The sequence below is a fragment of the Microtus pennsylvanicus genome, chromosome 3, assembly GCF_037038515.1.
Source record: "Microtus pennsylvanicus isolate mMicPen1 chromosome 3, mMicPen1.hap1, whole genome shotgun sequence".
Lineage (NCBI taxonomy): Eukaryota > Metazoa > Chordata > Mammalia > Rodentia > Cricetidae > Microtus > Microtus pennsylvanicus.
In genome coordinates this window covers 834949-849979 of record NC_134581.1, presented here as the reverse complement: position 1 = coordinate 849979, position 15031 = coordinate 834949, and the positions used below count along the sequence as shown (strand labels likewise).

The 15031-nt window shown below is 49.1% G+C and overlaps 1 protein-coding gene across 2 annotated transcripts in view; it reads left to right on the top strand.

Annotated features, from left to right (window-relative positions):
• Positions 1-844: 844 nt before the first annotated feature.
• Positions 845-15031, top strand: part of Limd1 (LIM domain containing 1) — a 54553-nt gene continuing 40366 nt past the window's right edge. The window contains exons 1-2 of one of the 2 annotated variants that reach the window (XM_075964028.1): positions 845-960; positions 1046-2703. In XM_075964028.1, the coding sequence (XP_075820143.1) occupies positions 1323-2703 (1381 nt within the window). In that variant the 5' untranslated portion in view covers positions 845-960; positions 1046-1322. Of the gene's footprint in view, positions 961-1045; positions 2704-15031 lie in introns of those variants that run through there. The other variant, XM_075964029.1, reaches the window with a different exon arrangement.

Genomic DNA, 15031 nt, shown 5'->3' with positions numbered 1-15031 from the left:
GGTTGAAGTTCACTAGTGACAGACCCGGGATTTGCTGTAGATCACTGTGGCTGCTGTAATGTAAAAAATGTAAAATATCCCGGGTCACCTGGAAGCTGTGTAGGTAGGGTAAGGTATCCTGCCTGGACCATGGGTGCTGGAGGGGGGAGCAGAGAAGCCAGGACTGACACCCTGGACTAGCTTGGGGCTCAAGAGTCCCCGAATGGACAACAAGCTTCTCAGGGCACAGGGAAGACGTCCAACACAAGTGTGCTCCAAGGCATCATTTAACTTTAACAACCACTCCCCTTTTCTTCCTTTCAGAGGACCCGGGCCTCCTTCTGTGCTTTGCTGATTATGCGGACCTCTGGGACTCTCGTCTTTATCTGCCTCTCTGTCAAAGAAGACGGGGCCACAGCAACACCCTAGGTTTCCAGTCTTGTTCCCCAAGCCTGGCATCAGGCTCTCTGGAGAAGCGGCGGCCTTGAGCAGCCAGGGGCCTGGACACCGAACTGCTGCACATTTGTCTCCTCCCTGGACACTCCCCCAGCGCGGCCAGAGGTGGAGCCCGTGGGGGCACACGCGGGAGGACCAGAGGGAGGCTCGGCTCTTCCCTGACTCTCAGGCAGCGCGCACGAAAGCCCGGTGCAAACTGCGGGTCTCTCTCGCTGCTCGGCGCGGGACGCCAAGGCTCTGCGTGCCCAGCACAGGCCTGCAGGGGGCGCCCGCGCCCGCTCCCGCGCCGTCCCGCCCTCCGCGTCTCCGCCGGTCCCCTGCACGGCCCGGGGCGGGCACATTGGGCCAGCAAACTCCGGGGATTGACTCCCCTCGCGATCACTTCCGCGTCCCGCCGCCGGCCGCCGCCATCGGACAATGGGCCGCGGGCCGCCGCTGCCGTGAGCTCTGCCGGCCCCGACCGCCGGCCCCTGGCCAGCCGCTGCCCAGTGGGTTTGCAAGTTCGGCTGCCCGACCTGGACGTGGGTTTGTTTTATCTCCTTATTTTTCTCCGTCTTCTTTCGTCTGTTTTTGGTTTTCTGTCTCATAAAAGAGAACTTTTTCCAAGCAGGCCGGGCACAGCTGAAGGCTACTCTGCCCCCACGTGGACGCTCCCCGGGGAAAAGAAGTCTGGAAGTAAACTTAGCCCGCTGGCCTGAAGGCCTCAACTCTGGTTGGACCGTAAGTTTGGAGTCATGACCTTCATGCTGGGCAGGTGGGAGTCTTTATCTGCCTTGGGCTGGACCTGAACCTCCGCCAAAACCCAGATCTCCCCACCCCCCAGATCTCCCTACCCCATTCACACCTTATACCGGGGCTAGGCCCCCGGATACTGATCTGCAAGCAATATGGATAAATATGACGACCTGGGCCTGGAGGCCAGTAAGTTCATCGAGGACCTGAACATGTACGAGGCCTCCAAGGATGGACTCTTCCGGGTGGACAAAGGTGCGAGCAACAACCCTGAGTTTGAGGAAACCCGAAGGGTGTTCGCGACCAAGATGGCCAAAATCCACTTCCAGCAACAGCAGCAGCAACAGCAGCTCTTACAGGAGGAGGCCCTGTCTAGGGCTGGCAGAAGCCCTGTCAACGGTGGGAGCCGGCAGGGTGTGAGCAGCAAGCTGACCGCAGATGGTGCAGCCAAGCCCCCTCTGGCTGCGCCAGCAGTGGCACCTGGTTTAACCACCGCCCCTGTGGCTGTGCCGCCCTCATACCCATCTCAGGAGCAGAGGGCCAGGCCATCTGCCCATGGTGCAAAGCCTGGCAGTCAGAACTGTGGTTCCAGGGAGGCGCCTGTGAGTTCCCAGAGGCCTGCTTTGCACGGTCTGGGTCCCTGTGAAGACCCTTCCTGCCTCACTCACGGAGACTATTATGACAATTTCTCCTTGGCAAGCCCACAGTGGGGTGATAAGCCAGAAGCAGCCTCCAGTATGAATCTGAGTGTGAAGAGTGTGTGGCCTGGTTGCCCAGGGAATGATTCCCCATTGCCCAGGTCCTGCGGGGACCATTACCCTTACCAGCCACAGCTCCCCATGTGCTCTGGCAGGTCTTTTGAAAGTGGCATCGGTGGCCAGGATGGTGGCGTTAGTGGCCACAGCAATGTGAAGCCAACAGGCCTTTGGTCTACTGCCTCCTCTCAGCGAGTCAACCTCGGCTTTTCCTCTCTGGGCTTAGAGAATGGAGCCCCTGCTCAACCGAGGAGCACAACAGTTTCGGCACCTCTGGTCCCTAACAGCACTAGCCAAGGAGCTCGTCTGAGAAGAGATTCAGGTCTGGAATGTGAGGCTTCAGGCAGGGTCCTCAAACCTACTGTGGACCCTCAGCCTTGGCTCCAGGATGGGCCCAAGTCTTACCTCTCTGTTTCCGCTCCATTATCCTCAACAACTGTCAAGGACAGTACCCAGCCAGGTATGACTCCCGGGCTGGGTCCGAAGCCTGGGTGCATAGACTCTGGCACTGGTCCCAAGCCCAGCCCCACCAGCCTTGTCCATCCGGTGATGTCCACTCCATCTGAGTTATCTTGTAAAGAGGGTCCTCCCAGCTGGTCCACCGACAGTAGCCTGGGACCTCTGCTCTCAGAGAGTTCCACCCCCACCAAGGTGAGGTTGCCCTGCCAGACCCTCGCACCAAGCCCCGAGCTTGGACCCTCCACTGCTGAATTGAAACTAGAAGCCCTTACCCAGCGTCTGGAGCAAGAGATGGACGCTCATCCCAAAGCTGATTACTTTGGTAAGTGAGATGCTTGTGGAATGGCCCCCGGTGGGGTGATGGGGTCCCCACCAGAATGCTATGGCTGGTCTTGAGGTGTTCTATTATTTTCAAGTGTTTCTGCTTGTTCAGAGACTTGAAGGCGGCTGTGGGCAGAAGGCAGCCATCGCATGTGGGCGTTGTGATTCATGTGTGCAGGGTGTGCAGTGTGAAGCAGGGTGGGATTGTTTACAGCTGCCCGCAAAAAAGGGGAAATGCTGTGAGTTTGGGTTTCAGGGACTTGAGGTAACACTTTGAGCCTTGAAAGGCTTGGGCTGGGTGTGAATGGGAGTGGTTTTCCCAGGGCCAGATGTGTGGTTCTCCTCAAAGTCATCACGTGTGTGAGTGTAAGGAATGTGTGGCTTTTAGTACTTGTCTGCTGTTCAGTATGCTGGTTCTGCAGGTAGACCTGGACCAGCATCATACCTTTGCCTAGATGCTGGTTAGACCTTGGACCTGCTGCAGCAAGAACTCAGGTTAGAACTCTACAGGGTCACTGGAGCCCCTGTACCAGGTGCCTCTCGACTTATCCCACCCCAAGGCACCAGCCAACATCAGCAGGTGACCCTGCTGGGCAGAGACACCAGAGCTGGCTTTATCAGGTGACTGCTGACAAGGTGGTACCCACAGGTGTGACACAGGATGAAGAAGCTTCTTGAGGCTTTTACTCCAACTTGGCAGATTTCACTCTCTCTTCTGAAAACTCAGACCCTTTTGAGACTGCTGGCTTTAACATTTTTCTCTCCAAAGTGTTTGGAGGCAGCAAGAAAGTTTCTGTATTCCTCTGTTGAAAACAATGTCTGTCTCACGGGAGAGCGGCTTGGAAAGACAGCCTGTGCTTAGGAGTCTGTGGCTTTTTCATCTTTTTAATTTTCTCTCTATCCATTTTTGGCTTCTAAGTAATGGGCTCAAGATTTCTCCATAGTCCAAGACTTACCAAGCAGAGCAGTACTGGGGCAGGCAAAGCCCTTTGAGGGAAAGATGCTGGATTTCTCCCGCTCTCTGAATGAACAGGTTTGTCCTGAGTCCCCAGGAGGGTCCAAGGAGCTGGGCCATGGGCATATATGCAGCCCACAGTACTACTGGGGTTTGTTCATTATAAGCAGCGCTGGGAACTAGTGTAGTTGCTGTTACCTGCTTCTTCCTAGGTTTATTTATTTTATTATTTCATGAATGGGGTGTTTTGTCTGTGTATATGCCTGTGCACCAAAAGCGTGTCTGGTGCAGACAGAAGTCAGAAGACGTCATCAGATTGCCTGGGACTGGAGTTATAAATGGTTTTGAGCCCCCATGCGGGTGCTGGGAATTGAACCGTGGTCCTCCCGCAAGATCAACAAGTGCTCTTAGCTGCTGAGCTAACTCTCCAGCTCCTACTTTATTTTATTTTTTTAAGAGCACACAGTATTATCCTGCTGTGAACTTCACCATCGTGTTTGGAGAGCATAGCCTTGAAAAATAATATTTAGCTGGAGATGCTGTGGGTCTTTTAATTTAAACTTACTTAGTTTTTAATTTAAAGCATGTAGAACAAAAAACATTTTATTGATTCAGGAGTGCTAGTTTATGCTCATCATCAAAGCAATGATATTGACTCCACTGGTCTCTCCTGTCTCGGGTTGTCCTCTGAGCTAGGCCTTGGGAGCACACAGTAGGTCAACCGTGAATACAGGACAAGTGGAAAGAAATGACCACGTACTAGGGAGAGGGTGGGGTGAAGCCTTGTCCTACAGGTGACATTACTTGTTTTGAATTGAATCATAAAGTGAATTATCAGCTGGCATTTGAGACTGAAGGAGGCAAGGGACTGTGGGCCTTTCTAGGGAAAGGGCTGAGGCTCTGAGTTTGCGGAGCACATTCCAGGCAGAGTCTGCCCTGTGCAGCTTTGGGTGCTGGAGTGTCTTTGTAATAATTTCTCTTGACTGATCATGTGGTAGAAAAATTCCTCCCTTTAAGGACTCGGCAGGCAAGTCTTAACAGACCATGGACTTCCCTGGGCAGCACCTCCCTTGCCTATAAAACCAGTTGGCTGGGCCTTTTCCCTTCCCCTGGTCTCAGCACTTGCAAGGTTCGGTATATATGAAATACTTCTGGGTAGAATATTATTTCATGGTGCAACACTTTTGCCAGAGGGAGCTGAAGAATTCTCTATCAGTCAGTAGAACTCTAGTTAGAAGCAAAAGAGACTAATGTTTGGTGTGTTATCTGAGATACCTTCCTGAGCGAGACGGAAGGTGTGTCTTGGGTATCTGACTCTGGGCCAGAGTTTGATGACTCTCCCCTTTACTGCGGTGAATGCTGTTGGATTCTGAAGATGCCTGGTTTCTGGTTATTTAATGGTTTTTAGAATTATATTAATGGGGGAGGAGGTAGGTGGGTACCTGAGTGCCATGTATGTGTGGAGGTCAGAGGAAAACTTGTGGGAGTCAATTCTCTCAATCTACCTTGTGGGCCTTGGGGGCAAGCTTGGCATCAAGTGCCTATACCTTTTGAGCCATCTTGCTGGCCCTAGTTTTTGGTTATTTATTAGCTCAGCACTAAGGGTACTTCTGGAACTGTGCATGGATGTCCGTGTGTGTGTGTGTGTGTGTGTGTGTGTACGTAATTTTTTAATTTTTTTTTTTGAGTTAAGATCAGTAGTTGGGTGTGGTGGCACACACCTTTAATCCCAGCACTTGCGGGGCAGAGGCAAATGGACCTCTGTTAGTTCAACGACAACCTGGTGGGACAGAAACCTCTGCCAATATAGCTTAGATTGTAGCTCTCAATTACCTTCCTGTCTCAGATTCCCGAGTGCTGGGATTATAGATATCAGCTACCACACCTGGTTCCTTTATGTGTATAGACAAGCTCTGTTTCTTTCCACTCTTCCTATTTTTCATTTTGATTTGATACCCAAATGATTGTGCATATATATGAGGCCATGAACACGATTTCAGCACAAAGTTCAGAGAGCAGGTGAGGGCACTTGGCATTGCCATACCTTGGACCCTCATCATTTCTTTCTGTTTCACAAGCCTCTCTTTGTTCTCTGGAAATATACAGTCATTTGTCCCCAGCTATTGTCACCATCCCCCCTTGTGTCAAACGTGAGAAGCTGTCCCTCCAATGCAGCCCTGGCCCCATCTCTCTCCTCCCCACGCAGTCCCTGCTCTACTCTGGTACCTACGGTCTAGTCTCTGCTTCTTTGAGATCAACCCTTAAACTTTGTGTGAATGACAGCATGTGGTATTTATTTTTCTCTGCCTGATTTACTTCATTTCTCATGGTGAAAGAAGCTGTTGATGTTGCCAGAGATGCTTTTGGGCTCCCAGCTTCCCTGATGCTCATTGCTCTTGGAAGGGAACACAGCTTCTGTCTTCATGAAGCTGTTCATGCCGCAGAGAGGAGGTGAAGAGGGTGTCGTAAACTTGTTTAATAGGCCCCAACTTTTCCTCCTCACTCTGGCCCTCTCCTCCCTTACTAAGGAAAAAGAACACAAAGACTCATGTCAGTCTGCCTTTCTTGGAAGCTAACTCTGAATCTTTATTTTGGAGGGTGCTCACTAAGTGGTACTCTTGGGGTACACATCTGACCCCATAGGGAGGTTACAAAATCCAATGTTATCCTGACCTGGCTTTCACACACTTTCCCCAGGCATCAGCCACTGTGTGTGGGTCACTCTGGGAAGAGGTGACCTTGGGTGGAGTGTCCCCCTATGGGCTGATGACAGGTGTCAGCTGTCTGCCAGTCTCACAGTAGCGTCTGGGTCAGTGAAGCAACTACCACAGCCCCTCTTCTGGTGCTGGAAAGAGCGTGTGACCTTGGGTACCCTGGCTCTGATGACAGCTGCGGTCCACCGAAGGCCAGGCTTTGGGTGAAGTGCTTGGGATACACGATTGCTTGCTAACCTTCACAGACAATGGCGTAGGCACCATGGTCCTCTGTCATAACAGAGGTGAAAAGGTTCAGTGACTTGCCCACAGACACCCTAGCCACTGCTTTTCCTTCGTGGGGCGGGGCTAGTTGGTCTACCAGTTCTGGCTTAGGTATATACCTGTATTCATCGACCCAGGAGAACACACGCTCTGTCCCCCTTTGCTAGGTACCTGACTGAGGGCCTGAAGGAAAGAAAACACAGGTTGCAGAGTCTCCTTGCCCATTAGTAGAGGCTGGACCCCTCCCCACCTACAGAGACCCAGAGAGACTGGCTCTGTCTTCAGCTTAGTAGTGCAGGCACCAGGACACAGGATGTGATTTCCCCTGGGATGGCTCTGTCTCTGCCTGAGCCCAGCAAGCCCCACTGGTTTCATATTAGTGGCTGTGTAGGAGGTGGATTGAGCAGCCTAGACAAGAAGACAGCGCAAGCTGTCTGTCAGTTCCTCTATGTGACATTTTGTTTTGCCTTTCTTTTAATTTCTGGAGACAGGATCTTTTGTAGCCCAGGCTAACTTAGCTGAGGATGGTCTTGGACTGCTGACCCTCCTCTCTCACTTCCCAAGTGCTAGAATTATAGGCACCCAGTCCAACCACTCTGTCCTGTGACCTTTCAGCACGTCTTATCTGACTTTGTGGCAGGTATGAAGTGAGGGGCTGAATTCCAGCGTGGGTGGAAATAATGGGCAAGAACTTGGCATGGGCTGGATCTGCAACAGAGAAGCACCTCCAGATTTCTAGACCAGGGCGGCTTTTCACAGCAAGCACAGCCTACCCTTAGAGCATTGCATTACCCAGAAGCTTCTGCAGCCCTTACAGTCATCACTGTCCTCTGGAATGTGTGGCAGAAAACATGGTTTGAGGTGGAGTGTCATGATATGGGAATCTGGGAGAACATATCATGATGTGTTTGGGTCATCTGAGCGATGGGCATGGCAGGGTTGGGGACATTGACCAGAGAAAGCTGGGCCGTCTGCACTTGGCTGAGTTGATAGGGAAGGACACAGGGACCAGAGTCAGGTCTGACACCTGTGGTAGGATTTTGCTTCCCCCAAGGCCCTTGAATCCCACACTCACCGGTGTTCCTGAGCTGCCCTGGTTGTTCCGCTGATCTCCCTCCAGGTGTCCTGATTTTCTGGAGGCAGAGCTCTAACTGATCTGGGTCCCCACCGGCAGTTGTCTGTCCTGTCATGCCTTCTCTCTGAGGTCCTCCCTGTGTTGGGAGGGTGTGTTCCTACTCTTTTCCTGTGTGACCAGGAAAGACCCTCCCATCCCACCTTTCAGAGCAAGAAGCTGATCTTTTGACATGACCATTCTTGCTGCCTACCTAGGAGGCAGGACTATGGAAGAAAGAACTCACTTGGAAGTCAGGTGATGCTCCCAGTAGCCCACGGGTTGATGCCGGGCAAGTCCCTGTCTCTGCTAAGCCAACATAGCCTCCGAGTGTCTGGTCAGACCCAGAGAGGCCTTAAGTGTGGCATTGCCTGTGGTCAACGTCTGGATTTTAGCTTGTTAGTCAACAGGGTCTGAACAGCATCATTGGTCACTGTGGACTGTGGCAGCTACCAGGAGAGATGTGGATCTGGTTGCCTAGACCCATCTCCTGTCCAAATTGCTGCAGAATTAGTGAAAGCTTTGTTTTTACTTCCATTTCAATGACAAGTATTCTGGAAAGCATAAATATTTTTAGGGTTTTTTTATTTTTTATTTTTATTTATTTATTTTTTTTGCAACAGTGTTTCCCTTCTGGAGCTCACTATAGAGACCAGGCTGGCTTCTAATTCACAGAGATTCACCCGCCTCTGCCTCTGGAATGCTGGTTTAAAGCAGTGGTTCTCAACCTTCCTGATGCTGCAACCCTTCAATACAGTTCCTCGTGTTGTGGTGACCCCCAGCCATAAAATTATTTTGTTGCTACTTCATGACTGTGATTTTGCTACTGTTATGAATTGTAATGTAAATATCTGATGTGTGACCCCTGTGGGGGCTGCACCCCACAGGTTGAGAACCACTGGACTGAAGGGATGCATCACTACACCTGGCTAGAAAACATATAATTGAAAAGAGGAAGTGGGTGTTACACATCTATCATCCCAGTACTCTGTGGGAGGACTACTCTAAATGTAAGGGCAGCCTAAAGTACATCAAGGGACCTTGTCTCAAAAAAATAAATAAATAAAACACAATTAAAGGTGCATTAGAGGGCCAGGGAGATGGCTTAATGGTTATAGATGCTTGCTGCCAGACCTAATGACCTGACACAATAGAAATGGAGAAAATCCATAAATTGTCCTTGTACCTCCATGTGCATGCCGTGACATAAGCAAATGTGCATACATGTGTCTTTGTGCGTGTGTTTGTGTATGTGTGTATGCATTAATTAACTAATTATAAAAACTATTTAACTGTGTTAGAAAGGATTCAGGGTTTACCTTAAGAATAATCCTTGGTTCAGGAACAGCTGGGGCCACCAGTTTGTGGTGCTTGGTGTCCTTGTTTTTCACTGTCTTGTCCCTGGACATCAATGGCACTCTAGACATGCTGGGCCTTGAACTGATGAACTGACACAAGGTAATGGCCTGAGGCCTCGCACTGTCTGCACTGGTCTTTTCTGATGTGTCCCCACGCCTCACGTCAAGTAGATGGGATCCACACCAGTGGATTTGAGTGGGAGAACTGGAGGGATGATCTTTAAGGTAGGAAGGGGAAGGAACTGGGCTTTTTTTTTTTCCAGAGTTAGCACACTTAATAAATTGGCAGAATTTGTCAGGAAGTTACTTTTCATAGCATCCTATCTGTATTAGTGTTTAATGCTCTCAAGGGCCCTCTTATGTCTCCTTTTACAGATGGAGAAAGTGGGGTACACAGGAGTTCAGTGATCTACCTAACCCGCTGGCCAAGAGGCTCTGCTGGGCCTCCTTCTAGTGTTCTGAAAGTCCAAGGAGTCCCCATGAGCGAGCCACACCATTGGGAGTGCTTATGTGACAACCCAGTGTGTTGCAGGCATAACTGGAGCGTTCTAGACCACACTTTTCTTGGAGGCATTCTGTATACTTGTCCCCGGGCAGTGTCCAGAGAGACAGGATCCAAATTTAGATAAAACTATGATGAGTATATCTGGCCCGCTGAACAGAAGCTTTACCCTTAAATGAAAAGGGTCACCCAAATTTCCAAAGCAGGGAATATTGGCCAGAGAATATTTATATCCACTCCAGTTTGTTTTTTTCATTTTATCTCTCTTGGGGAAACCAGCTGGACATGGGATCTGAGAATCATGCTGTGGGAGACTTTCTGCTTGACCGTTTCAAGGAGATGATTTTAAGATTTATAAGCTGTGAGTGTAGACTTGGTCAAGTTCCTTCCTCATCCTCCCTGCTCTATGTGACTTGTCTCTGTGTCTCGGGAGAGGGAGAACAGGCTACTCTTGATTATTGGAGGTTTGTGGAAAACTTATCAGAAGGCTGTTGTGCACAGAAAGTTCTGGAAGCCTGCCATGATGCCGCTTGCCTTTTAAAATTTGGGAGGTAGAATGACTAAGGTCCTTGGAGGACCTGGTATACAAGGTCCTCATCTCCATCATGCGGACCCTGAGTCAGGGTGATTATATTACAGCAGCCCTGTGCTGGACAACAGGTGGTAGCCATTTTAAACAATGCCAGTAGTAGGTTTGCTTCTGTGACCTTCTGACCAGCAGCTTCCACATTTTCTTGAGCCTCCAGGCTTGCCTTTCTGCAGGGTGGGAGTACGCTGCCTCACAAGATGGTCAGGACACACCCTGAGGTTTTTGACTCTACTGAAGCGTGTGTCTGGTTCTCTGTCCACCGCGGTTAGCAATGCTTCCTTATGACTCACTACAATGGCGATTTACAGAGAGCTGGACCTCAGGGGCAGCTGTGGCTGGCTCCAGGAAGTTTGTTAACCAGCTGCTTGGGGAGCAGGACCTCTGTGTGCTGCTTTTGGACTGTGAGAACTTGAGCATTTGGCTTTAGTTTTTGCTTTTAGGCTGTTCGTCTTTGGGGACCAGATGACATGGCTTTTTAATCTGGTTTCTTTTCCTAGGCTGTGAGCTTCACATTCCTGCTGTTGACTAGGAGGGCGTTTCCATCTCTGAGAATGACAGTGGTCCAGCAGACTCTTCAGAGTGTGTGTGTGTGTGTGTGTGTGTGTTGGTTGACATGTGTATATGTACATCCCATAGAAAAGAGGAGAAGTTTGTGTGTTGGGTGCTTCAGAGTTTTCCCCCTTCTGCTTGCAGAGAAGCTGGTGACAGTGGAGCAGCCTGGCAGGGAAGGTGGAAACACATGTGTGCACAGTATCATGATAAATTTGCTTATATCTATGAAATCACACAGGGTGTGGGGTTCCCTGTGAGGTTTGTGCTGTGTTATTTTGGCCAGCTCTGAACCAGGTGTAGGTCACTGGCTGAGTGAGACTTTCCTGAAGTACCAGGAGCCATCTCTCTAACTTCTCTAGTTCCTTGGAGTATTCTTTGGGTGGTTGACATCTCAGAGTGAGATATTGTGTTCCCAAGAGACTAGGGGGACCAGCCAAGGATCCTACAGTAACCTAGGAGGCAGAGATGGGGTGAAAGGAGAGCAGCTGAAGGCATAACCCCCCACCATGCTACTCCAAGGTTCTCTTCCTTGGCCCGTCACCAGACCAGGTTCCTGAGACCATGTGTCTGGGTTCTGGGTTGGCTATCCAGAAAGAGATGTGTGACGGAAGTAATTTCTGAAGATTGCTCTGAGTAGGGGAAAGAATGACTCAAGATGTGGGGTAACTGGACAGAGGAGAAAGAAGTCAAGGAAGCTGCAGGCAGCTTAGGCGCTCACGCAGGGTGTGGGTAGGATAGCTTTCGCCTGGTCCCTTAGAGAGCCCTGAAGAGCCCCAGAGACAAGCTCACCAAACCCTCCTCAGGTTGGAATGAAGCAGAGCTACGTGCTGGCCGGCACATGTGGTACTCTCTGAGGAAACATTCCTGCCGCACCAAGTCAGGCTTGGAGCTGTTTGTGGGAACACAGAGTCTCACAAGCATGTGGGCCTTACATCTGTCTGCTCTGTGCCTCCGTTTTCCCATAAGTAAAATGAGCATCTGAGCTGTCTAGCATGGGAGAGTGAGGACATGTAGCTGTTAAATACATCACAAGGTGTCTTGTCTGAGCCAAGATGTGCTCTAAGCATGAAATGTTAACGATTTGGTGGATTTTGAAGATTTGGTGGAAAGAAAAAAAGGTTATTAGTATTTCTGTATGAGCTGAATGTTGTGGCTCATACTGGTGATCCTAGTATTTTGGAGAGATAAGCAGGAAGATACCAGAGTTCAAGGTCATTTAGGCTACATAATCTGCTGTCAAATCATTACTTTATCTATCTATATATATGTATATATACTGTATGTTAAAATGAGACTTTGGACATGACAGGCTAAGTAAGATGTTATTCAAAATAGTTTCACTTGGTTTTACTCTTTAAAGTATGGCTGTTTGAAAATGCGAGGTCGTACCTGGCTTTTCTCACTTATGGACTACGGCAGATGGGGGATGGCTCCCTGGCTCCCTGGCTGTTTAAGATGCATTGCTGGTATTCTCAAAAGTACCAGATCATTGTTAGTTACCTTATCTCATCTGAAAGGTGATGTGAGCTGATGTGTTCAAAAGACACAGATTCTTAAAGATTTTGGGGTTGCCACCCACCTGAGGCAACGATGGAAGGAGTTCAGCTGTGTTGTGTTAGGAGCGCCGGGCTACTTTCCCAGCACCCGGCCGCCCGCACGGCTAGCTTTACCCGAAATAATTACACGGAAACTGTATTCTTTTAAACACTGCCTGGCCCATTAGTTTCAGCCTCTTAACCCATTTCTAATAATCTATGTAGCACCACTAGGTGCGCTTACCAGGAAAGATCTTTAGCCTGCATCTGTCTGGAGTGGGAGAACCATGGCCACTCCCTGACTCACCTTCTTTCTCCCAGCATTCTGTTCTGTTTACTCCACCCACCTAAGGGTTGGCCTATCAAATGGGCCTAGGCAGTTTCTTTATTAATTAACCAAGGAAAGCAACAGATTAGAAAGAGATCACTCCCACATCACAGCTGCTCCCTTGGAGTGTGCTCCGTGGTCTAGGGGTCTGCAGCCCTGCCTTCTCAGGTGGTGATTATGGCTGAGACAACGTGCCAGTTCTTTCAATGCGCCCTTCTGTTCAGTAAGTGGAGGCAGGACACCCAAGACCGCTCATCCCACATGTCAGGTCTGCCAGAGCTAGTGCTTCCTGCACAGAAAAGAGGATGATTTGGGAACTGGCTGACTAGAGTCTGCAGGCTAAGGGTCCTACTTGCGTATGCTCTGGCCTGCTGTGGGGCTCTGAAGATTTGCCTAGGCTTAAGCCTCCCTAGAGGCCTGTGGGAGGGAAGGTAGCCAGGTTGGGGCACAGGCTGGGAGGTGGTGTTCCAGGCAGCTTCCACAGGCCTGTTGTCTAGGACTTGGACTGAGAGAGCTGGGGCTGTGCTCTCAGGTGGCAAGGGTTTGACAGAGGCCCCTTGTTGGCCAGCTAGAAGTCAGTGTGAGACATTGGATAGGCTGGAGCTGGCCGCAACCCCTCTTCTGCTGCTTGTGGTCCATGACTATAGTTCTCTGTCTGACCCATGCCTGGAGGTGGATGCGCGCTGTGTGTAAAAAGACAGCTCTGTCCAAGTTAATAAAGGTGGGGTAGGAGATGCTGCAAGCAGATACTTCCGTTCCCGCACATATCTGGCCCCCCTGTGAAGGTACTTGGTGTCAGCTCACTTCTGATATGCTCCGTCCACTCTTAGCAGTCACAGCCTGCCACATACCCATCCTCCATGGGAGGAGAGTCTAGGAATTTGTGACTTTGGCTTTTAACAGACAGAGAGTAATTCTGTTCCTCAGAAAGTTATCACTTGCCTCTTCCAAGTTACTGCCCATTCACAGGTAATGAATCACTCTTCTGATTTTTTATTTTAACATCATTTTAAGAGTTAAGTTTAATCCCAGCACTCGGGAGGCAGAGGCGGGCAGATCTCTGAGTCTGAGGCCAGCATGGTCTACAGCGTGAGTTCCAGGACAGGCTCCAAAGCTACACAGAAAAACCCTGTCTCGAAAAACAAAACAAACAAATAAAAAATAAACAAACAGAAAAGTTAAGATAAAAAAAATGTTAGCTGTGTGTATGTGTTTGGATGTGGTTATGTGCATATGAGTTCAGGTGCTCAAGGAGGCTAGAGGCCAGAAGTATTGGATCCCTTGGATCTGGTGTTACAGGCAGTTGTAGGCACTTGATCTGGGTGCTGGGAATCAACCTTGAGTCCTCTGGGAGAACAGTACATGCTCTTAACCATTGAGTCATCTCTCCAGCCCCCGTTTAATAATAGTTTTATTGTTATTTATTTGTGTATTTGGAAGCACACATACTGCAGAATGCACTTGGAGGTCAAAGAACAACTTTTAGAATTCATTTCTCTCCTTCAATCATATGGGTTATGGGGATCAAATTCAGGTTATTAGGTGTATCTGTCTACTATCTATCTGTATTGCTATCTATCTATCTATCTATCTATCTATCTATCTATCATCTATCTATCTATCATCCATTTATCATCTATCTTCTGTCTGCCTGCCTGCCTGTCTGTCTGTCTATAAAGGAGATTTATTAGAATGGCGTAGAGGCTGTGCTACAGCTAGTCCAACAATGTCTGTCTACCAATGGAAGGTTTAAGAATCTACTAGTTGTTCAGTCCATGATGCTGATGTCTCAGCTGGTCTTCAGGACATGCTGGAACTCCCAGATCAGTAGGTACCAATGCCAGTGAAGGAATGCACTTGCTAGCGAGATCAAGCAGACAAAGTCAGCTTGCTTCTTTTCCTCATATCTCGTCTATAGGCTGCCAATAGAAGGTGTGAGCCAGATTAAAGGTGTATCTTCCCGCCTCAAAGATCTGGATTAGAAGTTTGTTTTCCCATTTCAAATTATTTAATTAAAAAAAATCCCTCAAAAAAAAAGCAAGGAAAAAAAACCCTCATAGGTGTGCCCAACTATTTGGGTTTTAATTAATTCCAGATATTGTCAAGATGACAGTCAAGAATGGCCATCACATCAGGCTTAGGCGGCAAGCACTTCACCTCTATAAGCCATCCGACTGGCTCCCATTTAGTAGTTTTGCTTGTTCTATACCATAGCGTAAATGAATTCATATAGTGTTTACATGCGATTCACTGCTAACAAATCAATACTATATATTAGATCATGTATCTTGGAACAGAAAGCACAAGCCAGGGTGAAGCAAATCTAGTAGCTTATTAAATTTCTAGACAGAGAGACATTAAGATAGAGAGATGGCTTAGCAGTTTTGAGTGTTTCTTGCTCTTATAGAGGACCCAGGTTTG